At 40.3% G+C, this 11,072-nt stretch overlaps 1 protein-coding gene across 2 annotated transcripts in view; it reads right to left on the bottom strand.

Annotated features, from left to right (window-relative positions):
• Positions 1-200: 200 nt before the first annotated feature.
• LOC105483256 (glutamate decarboxylase 1) overlaps positions 201-11,072 on the bottom strand; it is a 46,152-nt gene continuing 35,280 nt past the window's right edge. For both annotated transcript variants that reach the window (XM_011744029.2, XM_071072920.1), the window contains exons 13-17: positions 8,550-8,628; positions 7,318-7,467; positions 4,190-4,297; positions 2,454-2,543; positions 201-1,638 (exon numbers count right to left, since the gene is read on the bottom strand). In XM_011744029.2, coding sequence (XP_011742331.1) covers positions 1,465-1,638; positions 2,454-2,543; positions 4,190-4,297; positions 7,318-7,467; positions 8,550-8,628 — 601 coding nt within the window. In that variant the 3' untranslated portion in view covers positions 201-1,464. The remainder of the gene's footprint in view (positions 1,639-2,453; positions 2,544-4,189; positions 4,298-7,317; positions 7,468-8,549; positions 8,629-11,072) is intronic.

Raw genomic sequence — 11,072 nt, 5'->3', positions numbered from 1 at the left:
TAGGATTACAGGTGTGCACCACCATAATGATTTTATAGATGAGGAGCTTCAGAGCCTGTGACAGTGGATCGAGTTTCCTTCAGCTTAATCAGGGTACTGAGCATCACCTAAAGTCAGCCAATAGAAAGCAAATGGGCTATGGGCAACCCAAGGAACTATAATTAGAAACATCTCTGTATGAAACACAAACTAGAAGAAAATTTTGTTCAAATTCTCCATGGAGAATATTTTTATTTATTTATGTTCTTCTTGCATACTCTAAAACGCACAGTGTGAATTGCCCTTCTTCAAAAACAGTTGTGAGCCTGGTCACTTTATCTGAGATCTTCAGAAGGTCTTCGGAAATGTTGCCTTAGGTTTCAGCTAAGCGAGTCACAGAGATTGGTCATCAGCTACTACAAAATTACAGGAGATCTAGTTATTATCCAACAATTACTAGAAAAGCATTGAGAACACCAGACGTACAGCCAGACAGAGAGGGTAAGAGAAGAGCAGATGCTATTTAAGTAACAGGATTTCCATATATATGACTCTATGAACAATCTTAGAATTCTTTTACAGACAGTAAAATGCTTAAATCATTATTTTAAGGGCACTCTAATATAAATACAAGTCTCACTAATTTTAATCTTTTCTCTTTGGCTCACGAATGCACGAAAATACCATAAACGTTTTCAGAACTTACTTCATTAATATATAAATAAGATACATTACAAATGAGAAGAAAATACAAGACACCTCTTTAACATGGTACATCTCTGAATATAAATAAGCAAATATTTCATTGACCTACAATTAAACAATCATTGAAATCATGACACATAATCTCCCCCTCCCGCCACCAAGGTCAGACAACAGTAATTTACACAATCTACACAAATTAATCCCTAAAAATACAGCCATAGTACAACAATGACTCTGCTACTATTTTCCCTTAACAGAATGCTAATGGGGAGGGTGTGACTTGTCATCTGGTGGTGGTTTTTCTCATCCATCAGCACTTCAGGTGGAGAAACGCTGACAGTGAGGTCGATTCTCACCAACAGCATTTCCCTTGGCCCCTAGGACATGGCGTTTTGAAAAACAGCTTTCCTGGAGTTATTGGACAAGCTGGTTGGCAGCATGTTTAGCTCCTCGGTAACTGCTGAAGGTAAGGTGAATTCTCTTGGAGCGGGAAACATGCTGTGGTCTATTACTAAGCCACACTCACTATCCATGTATATATAGAGAGAGGTATGTATAACTGTACATATATACTGTTCCTAATGTGCAACTTTTTGAAAAAGAACACTATTTCCTGCTAACTAAACAAACAAGCTTTAAGTAATGTTTTAACAATATTCTTCAAGATATTATGTTTTCCCTCAATGAAATGGCCTATGTGTTTCAGCAACATAAAGAGGTTTGTTCTGGAGTGCCAGAGGGAAAAGGCATTCCCAGAAACTCATGTTCTGCGAAGGGTGATTACAGATCCTGGCCCAGTCTTTCTATCTCCTCAATGAGGAAGTCAATGTCAGACTGGGTAGCGGCTGGGTTAGAGATGACCATCCGGAAGAAGTTGGCCTTGTCCCCCTGGGGCTGGTAGCCAACCATGGTCGTGCCTGACTCCATCATCAGGGCTTTGATTTTTGGAGCCACCTTGTGATGGAAAACACAAAACAAAACTCAAGATTGATATTAATACCCTCTCTTTTTAACAATTGGACCCAACTTGCATTTTACTATTTGTGTTTACAATGACATAAAAGCAAAGAAATATTTCATATCCAGGAATCTTTGGGGGCTAATATCAAATGACTACCTGGTCACGGGTTCCCTCAGAAAGTACCGTGCAAGTGAATTTTGAAAGTCAGTCATGGAACAATGATAGTAAAATAAAAAATGAAGACAAAACCAAAAAACTCTTATAGACAACACCACAAATTCAGGGTTTTGCATAACTCAGAGCCCAGGATACTGCCTGGCACATAGATTGTGTTTAACAAATATTTGTTAAATGGTTGGATGGATTAAATTTTATATAAATTAAATATAATCTTAAGAACCCTGGATAAGATATAAACTGGATATAGAAAACAGCTAGAATGAATCAGCATTACAGTTTGCTTGAACTTAAAAGGTTATTGTAACAGACACAGTTTAATCTAGAACGTCCCTAGGAATATGCACATTATTCCCTTATCCTGCGTAGGGCTCCTTTAATGAAGAACATCAACCAAGGACAAGGAGACAAGATGCATCCTTTAAAAGTTCCTGTGGTAACCACAGTAAGAGGGTGATGCAGGCTCAAGAGGAATATAACAAGATGGCTCTCCACCACCCCATTACTAGAAACCCATGCCAAGGCTTTATTTTTTATATTTCCCCCACTAGAAAGGCACATTGGAATGAGGATGTCCTGACCAGCCAGAGAAATTGCAGAGGATTAGATGAAACAAAAAGCAAGTCTATACCTTGTGTAGCTTTTCCCGTCGTTGAGGGCTGTCTGGCACACCCCTGAGGCTTTGTGGAATATACCAAAAACAGACGTTTGTGTGCTCAGGCTGCAGAGATTTTAACAGACAAACAAACAAAGAAAATTATGATAACTTGAGAGAAAACTGTTCCCAAACCAATATGCATCCTTGGTGGAAGTCTCTTAGACCAAAGAAAGAGGTTGAGTGTTCATCTCAAAGGCAATGTTACTTCCACACTAGGGAGAACAATGCCTCATTTATCCAACCATATCTGGCAAGAGAGCTGTTCCCTACAACCAATTTTCTAGGTAACTAAGGTTACCAACTTTAAACATTAAAATGTTACAAATAATTACATTTGGGCAATTTTTTAAAAAAGGTATCCATCTGTCCATCTTGTCATATAGAAGATACTTGAAACATAGTTTATGGATGCTGAATATTTTATTTAGTTTATTATATTGATACTGAATCTTTTCTTGATGAATCAGGACTATCATAATAAACATTAAGACTGGTTATATCAATTAATAGAATTGCTCCTAAAAAAAAAACCCAAAAGACTGGTTCTACAGCATAAGGTAAGGCCTGCTGAGATGCCTCAAACTGTTTAGTGTCCCTCCTGTAAAGATTCCGTGCTTTTTGAGTTCTGTGTCTTCTTGCTATAGTTTTAAAGTTTTCTTCCTAGTTGCTGTTTGCCATTACTGTGCCTGTCTCTAATTGATTTGAGATATCACATTTGTTGTTTTTAATCTGCTATTAAGAGTGTTTAAAGTAGTATGTAAATGATCAGAGCAGTGTCATTGATTTTAAACTGCCCGGGGCTCTTTTTTGTTCATTTGATGATTCACATGTGTTCCTAGTAGTTTAGGTTGCCTGATAAATAGAATAATGTTGACTGTAGGCAGTGTTATATTATACTGGCTTATAAGTGGATTTTCTTTTATTCAACACTGGCTCCTATTCCATCTTTCTTTATTCAAGTGTGAGCTCCACTGGGTCAAAGAAAGTATCTGTTTTGTTCAATACTCTAGAATCTAGGTCCTAGCAGGAGGCCTGGCACATAGTGGATACTCAGTAAACTCTGACAGATACTTTACTGTGTGCAGTATGCACATGAACTCAGGGCAGAGACCATTTTATCTTGCTCTCCTCCTTATGAATCTATGTTAAGTAGAACCTCATTTTAGAACAAGTCTTGGGAGGTAAGAATATACCCACCCTATAAGCTTCTTGGAAATGAAAACCACTTTATCATTTTTTAAAATTTCTAAGTTATATATTTTTTTCTTATAGAGACAGGGTCTTGCTATGTTGCCCAGGCTGGTCTTGAACTCCTGGACTCAAGCAATCTTCCTGCCTTGGCCTCCCAAAATGCTGGGATTACAGGTGTGAGCCACCATGCCCAGCCTGAAAAACACTTTGTCATAAAGGTTCAACACAAAACAAACTCAAGAATGATGAAGGATTCAGACCTGTCAAGGAAAGACCTCTTGTCTGCCCAAAGCTGGCCAAAAACAACACAGTTTTAAACGACATAAAGGAAAAAGTTGTCCCAGTGCTACCAGAAGAAAAGTTCACAGACATGGTAGGAATTAAAGAGAGGAATTAAGAGTGTATAAGAATAAAAATTTTGAAGCAGTTTCTGACAATATGGGAAAATCCAGCTTCAGGAGCTTCCCTCAATACCTTTTCTGGAAATACTGTGTACCTGGTCCAGGATGACTACCTACCTCACCATCGAAAACCATCTCAAATTCTTCTCTGTTTTTAATCTTGGCATAGAGGTATTCAGCCAGTTCCAGGCATTTGTTGATCTGGTTTTCAAATCCCACTGTGCCCTGTTTTAAAGAGAAAAGTCATGTTTGTGGTTGCGTTTCCCTGTGATGAGCATTTGAGAAGGCTAGGCCGTCCCTGTCTGTGGGAAATATACAAAAAAGTATTTTTGGAGATGGTTAGGAAGAACAATCTAATCAAATATGTACAGTTTTTTCACAGATGTGCATGGAATAAATGATGTGTGCCCACTTCCTCTTTGAAAGGCACTCCGGTCTTTGGGTAGTTACTCTCAACTGGACCTATGCCTGATTCTGGTTTGCTTTAGGATGGTGCTACTCAAAGTGTCATCTATGAACTGAGGCCACTCCACAACTGTAACCGATCTACAATCAAATAAGTGTAGAAATTGAGATTAAGCACAGGAAACTTTTATAGCAATTGGACAAAGGGATTTTGTCTATTGACTCTAATAAAAAATAGTGGCTTGTTCCTTGTATGTTTTTAAACTTCATTTTTTCTAACAATTCATCTTTAGGGTACTTACTGGTCCATGATAGGTGAAAAAAAAAAAAAAAAAAAACTGGTTCTTCAGCATAGAAACTTCAAAAGATACTGCTGTAGAACTCATCTTCCCCAGCAGTAAGTCCTTGTGAAACATGTCCCATGCCCTGTCAGGCAGGCTACCTTCCACATAACAGTGTTATACCTTTTAGGTGACAGGCAGGCAGGCAGATGGGGAAGCCATTGGTCTCAGTATATGCCCCGAGATTGCAATAGTTACAACTATTGACAAACTGATTGAGCATGAGTTTCAAAAGCCAGCACAGCTGATTAATAACAGCAGTATGAGGGTTGTTGAGTGGGTCGGTGTTAACAAGGAGAGCAGATGCACAAGGCTGGCTGTGGATTGCTAATGGGCCTGAGCGAAGTCCAGCACTAACAAAGCATCAGCCTCTCCAGGTAGTGTCACTGCTGACCGTACACCCTAGTCAGTCCACTTAGGAATGAAGCCTGCACCAGGGTCCCATTTCAGCAACCAATCACTATGGAAAAAACCTCCAGCAGATGGTTCAAGAGGTTATTGTTAGAAATGAAAAAGAAGACACAAATTACTGAAACAGGCTATGTGATCATTATATTTCAAAATGACAGGACTCCTTTTTTTGTTGTTGCTATTTATGGTTTTTTTTTTTTTTTGGTTTGGTTTTTTTTTTTTTTTTTTTTTGAGATGGGGTCTCACTCTGTTGCCCAGGCTGGAGTGCAGTGACATGATCTCGGCTTACTGCAATCTCTGCCTCCTGGGCTCAAGTGATCCTCCCACCTCAGCCTCCTAAGTAGCTGGGACCACAGGCATGCACCATCACACCTGACTAACTTTTGTATTTTTTGTAGAGATGGGGTCTCACTTTGTTGTCCAGATGGGTCTTGAACTCCTGAGCTCAAATGATCTTTGCCTGCCTTCGTCTCCCAAAGTGCTGGGATTACGTGCATGAGCCACCGTGCTCAGCCTATGGCTATTTATATGTTCACAATTCCTATGATTACTTTGTAATAGAAATCAAATTCAGACTATTTCTATATTAAGTCAAAACAGAGCTGGGTGTGGTGGCTCACGCCTATAATCCCAGCACTTTGGGAGGCCGAGGCAGGTGGATCACTTGAGGTCAGGAGTTCAAGTCTAGCCTGGCCAACATGGTGAAGCCCTGTCTCTAGTAAAAATATAAAATTAGCCAGGCATGGTGGCGCATGACTGTAATCTCAGCTACTTGGAAGGCTGAGGCAGGAGAATTGCTTGAATCTGGGAGATGGAGGCTGCAGGGAGCAGAGATCGTGCCTCTGAACTCTAGCCTGGGCAACAAGAACAAAACTCTGTCTCAAAAAAAAAAAGACAAAATGACTTACTGAGGAAAAACTAATAATCTACCAAATTTTTCCTACAGAAGAAATATTTGACTAGAAATTTTGCTGGAAAATCTTGTTGTTTGAGTGTTAGTTAGATTCAATCTTAAACATAGAAATTATTAAAATTAATTTACAATAAACAAAAACAAGGTATGTAATATAAAACTATGAAATCAAAATTTCTTTTACTTGATTGCATACAAATACTTTTGAAACAAATAGTCAAATGGTAATCCTCGCCCTCACTCATATTTTGGGAGAAATTCCAATAGTTAGCTTTTTTCCTTAGGTACAGAAATGAAACCCAAAAGGTTGATGAATGCAGACACAGCATGCTACCATCTAACAGTAGGATTTTTCACAATAACGTATACATTTTCCAGAATAGCGTATTAAGTACAAACAATAGGAAAGGTATTATTGAAGTAGAAGTTAAAACTGTCGTACATATCCCATGATGAGAAGCCTCATAAAAGACTTCAAGGGGTCGGGCGTGGTGGCTCACGCCTGTAATCCCAACACTTTGGGAGGCCGAGGCGGGTAGATCATGAGGTCAGGAGATCGAGACCATCCTGGCTAACACGGTGAAACCCCATCTCTACTAAAAATATTTTTTTAAAAAATTAACCGGGCGTGGTGGCTGGCGCCTGTAGTCCCAGCTACTCGGGAGGCTGAGGCAGGAGAATGGCGTGAACCCGGGAGGCGGAGCTTGTAGTGAACCAAGATCACACCACTGCCCTCCAGCCTGGGTGAGAGCGAGACTCTGTCTCAAAAAAAAAAAAAAAAAAAAAAAAAAAAAAAAAAAAAAAGAAAAAAGAAAGAAAGAATTCAAGGTTCTACTCAGAATAATGCAGTAATTTTATTTTTTTAATCTCTTTCTCTACGCCTGCACTAAATAATTCCATCATCCCCAAGGATTGCTGTGGAAATCCTTATCTTGGGCATAAGTTTTAGTTGTTCTAAGACTTCATAATAGTTCAAATTGAGGAGACTGAACGAAAGGAGAGAGAATTTCACATAAGGAATAATTTCATTCACAAAGAAAACACAGTTAATTCAATTATCTAGATATTGATTCCACATATAGTGAATTATCTGTGATATATCTTTGCCCCTCTTTTGCCAGCCAGTCTCTGCAAATTACGTTTCTGCTCTATTTTCTGAATTATTCCCTTCATACCTTTGCTTTCCACATCAGCCAGAACTTGAAGATATCCACGTGGCGGCCACACTGAATTGCCTTGTCCCCGGTGTCGTAGGAGACATCATACTGCTTGTCTGGTTGGAAGAGGTATCCTGCACACATCTGGTTGCATCCTTGGAGTATACCCTATCATGCAAATCAAGATGGGTGCATCTGCATTTATAGATCAGAGATGTGGGTGGCTTTAAAACCAGGCTGGCTTGGAAGGAGAGGCTTGGGGACATATGCAATCTTTCTTCTGATGTTTTTATGAGGTCTTACGCTTGTTCTGATGACCTTTTCTAAAATCACTCTTGGAAAACTTGCCATCCCTTTTTCTCTGACTCTTTGATTAGAAAGTGATTTTTCCATCTCAGATGCCATCCCTCTAAGGGGAAATGTGCGTGGATGTCTGGGATTGTTTCAAGATTGGGAAGTGCTATGGCATTCGGGGGCCGGGGTTAGAGATAGAAACTTCCTCAGTGGGTGGGATAGTTTCATGCTGTGAAGAATTTTTCTCTCCAAAAGCACTCTGGCAAAAGTCTTCCAACCTTTCCAGGACCTGCTATGACATGAACATGGATTCCGCGTATGAGTGGACTAAAGAGGCTGTGCAGATTCTGGCTCCTACAGGCTGGAGGCAGACTTTTTGGAATTCTTCTGTGTGCACAAGTTTTACGGGAGCAACAATGCCTTGGAGGGCAGGGCCCTATTATTAGGCATGTGAAGAAGGGAATATGAGGCTCAACCATTTACAGCAGCTTTTGGGGCAACATTCCTTGTGGCCCTAAGTTGGTATTTGTAGTTGTTGTTTTGTCTCATTTATTTCAGTTCTTGGGACCACACATGCATACTAAGAACTCTGAGTATGCTCCAGTGAGTGCTTTTAGTCCTCACTGAGGACAAAACTGATTGGATGCCTCACCTAACTGCTCTCACTTTTTTGGTACAAATATGAAGGAATACTCAATTAAATAATTCCCTTAAAGGTTCAGTTGCTGACAGACCCTGAGTACTGATCAAGGAAGAAGTGCAGTAGCCAGCAAGAGCCAAGAGAAGAAACCAGGTTAGCTGCAAGGGCAGGAAAGGACAGCAGCAGCAGTCTCTCAATGGGGCTGCCAATCTCATGAGTCAGCCAACAAGTACTGCAAAGAGACCCCACGTGTGTCTCTTTTCGTGCTTTCTAAAGAATGTATGGGCTCCAGCATAGTTTTGGAGGGAGTACAGACCTTTTCTTTGACGAGAATGGCAGAGCACTGCAACAGCACACCCATCATCTTGTGAGGGTTCCAGGTGACTGAGTTGGCCCTGAAAGAAGCACATGAGACTTCAAGAAGGTGCAGGAGTCAGAAGGAGGCAACTGTTCTCTTGAGGAAACCACCACCCATCCCAATTCAAGTCAGTAAATATTATTCATGCCTATCCTCCTGAATTGACTAATCAAGTAGTAAACAAATGTTTTGCAGGCAGTCTCGAAGCATTACATTGCGGACTGCATCTTAGAGGTAACTGCTATTAACAATAGCTAACATTTATGAATAACTTATATGTCTTATTGTTTTGAGAGCTTTCAGGTATTATATCAATATGGTATCATGGTTAAGAACTCAGGCTTTGGAGCCAAACTGTCTAAGTCTGAGTCCTGGCTCTGACATTTGTTAGCTTGGGCACATCATATAACTCTTATGTGCCTCAGTTTCTGTTAAATGGGAAGTGTGTACCTCACAGAATTGAATAAAGGACAAAATAACTTAAAAAATGTAAAATGCTTATAAGAGTACCTGGCACACATAATTCTCACCACAACCCTATAATGTAGGTACAGTTATTATATATATTTTAGATGGGGAAGCTAACATGCAGAAAGGTTAAATATATTACCCAAAGTCACAGAGTTGGGAAGTGTTGGAGCCAGGATTCAAGTCCAAGGCCTCTAACTGCACAGCCATTGTTCATAACCATCCACTATACTGCTTCTCTCTAGGAGACACAGTGGCTTCTTTCTGCCTTTCTCATTTATAGGCTGGTGATGCTGACCTACCCACTTACCGGGCAGTATCAAGAGTGGTACCTAAAAGCAAGGCTCGACTGGACTAGTCTAGACTCTGACTGCCTAGCAGCATTATTTAAATGCTAAATGAGAGTGATTTTGCCAGTTTGGGCTGCAATGATAGCTTAACAAGCATGGTCTCCTAGCAACTGCATCATTCTGTCAGACATAATTAGATGGTTAAGGAACACACTAGCTAGAGCATTACAGAAACAACTTAAGTCTAATGTATGATGATTAAAACATGGGTAACTTGCTTGATTGGTTTGCAGACTCCTTCTCAAAGGCCTGGCCCATAGCTAGGTGCTGCATTTTAATACCTGTGAAGGATCTTTTCCCCTAGATAGAGCAATTGGCTCAGAATCATCCTGCCTCTGCTCTCCCTAGAGCTAAACCCTTGCCGTGAACTTTCAACCTCTTCATCCTGCTTAGGTCCTTTAGTTAAAGGACCTAACAAAATAATTTAGTGCATATGTGCATTGTGTTTCAAGGCAAAGAGAGGAAGGTCTGAAGATCTTTTCCCTTCAGTGTATAATAAAACCTTTGTGAAAGAGACCTGTGAAAAATTCCAAGGAAAGTTAACTAAGTGCTTAGCTCACTAAAAAGCATCAGTGTGAGGTCATATTTAAATGGTAGTGAATTTAGTCAAATTTCTCGTTGCTATCATTTACCAAGTTGTTAAAAAATTATATTTAGGTCTCATAAAATGTCTTAAATGGTTTTCTGCATATCCTAAAGGTCTGAAGTAAGTGATTCTTTGCTGCTACAAAAGGAAAGTAATAAGACATAATATGAATTCAATTTCCTTTAGAAGACGTATGTGATTTAAAATGTTAGAAAAGAAAAAGTCTAGTGTGAAATGTTTTAAGTTTTCCTAGACTCAAAGACAGAAAATTAAAATTGTCTGGGAAATCTAAAGTTAAGTTGGCCTGGCTCATCCAGAGTTCTTTTTTTTTTTCTTTTTTTGAGACAGAGTCTCGTTCTGTCGCCCAGGCTGGAGTGCAGTGGCATGATCTCTGTTCACTGAAACCTCTGCCTCCCAGGTTCTAGTGATTCCCCAGCCTCAGCTTCCTGCGTAGCTAGAATTACAGGTGTGTACCACCACGCCTACTAATTTTTGTATTTTTATTAGAGACAGGATTTCACCATGTTGGCCAGGCTGGTCCTGAACTCCTGACCTCAAGTGATCTGCCCTCCTTGGCCTACCAAAGTGCGGGGATTACAGGGTACTATACCTGGCCCAAATTTTTTACATTATCCTCTGAGTTACGAGGTTGTCCACTTGACAGAGCCGGTCTCACCCATGTTGACAATGGTCTTTCAAAACTGAGACAAAAGTTTGGGGAGGCACAGTAGAGGTAACAAAAGCCAGAGTCCTGGCTGTGGGAGGAGCCCTGGGCGTGCTCTCCCTGCCTGCTCCATGTTCGCCTCTCCCACCTTGCTCCAGCCCCACTGGCCTCTTTGATGATCCTCCCACTTGCCAAGAACAGTCCTGCCTCAGGGCCTTTGCACTTGCCACTCGTACTGCCTAGAATACTCTTCCACATATCCTTGTTTCCTGTCTCCCTTTATCGCAGTATCTGCTGATATGTTACCTCCTCAGAAAGGCCTCTGACTACCCTGTCTGAAACAGCATGCCTTGTCACTCACTGTTACCTAACCCTGTTTTATTTTTCTTTACTATGAGACAGATTAAATATTT

The sequence above is a fragment of the Macaca nemestrina genome, chromosome 11 (genome assembly GCF_043159975.1).
Source record: "Macaca nemestrina isolate mMacNem1 chromosome 11, mMacNem.hap1, whole genome shotgun sequence".
Classification (NCBI taxonomy): domain Eukaryota; kingdom Metazoa; phylum Chordata; class Mammalia; order Primates; family Cercopithecidae; genus Macaca; species Macaca nemestrina.
This window is presented reverse-complemented; position numbering and strand designations above follow the sequence as displayed.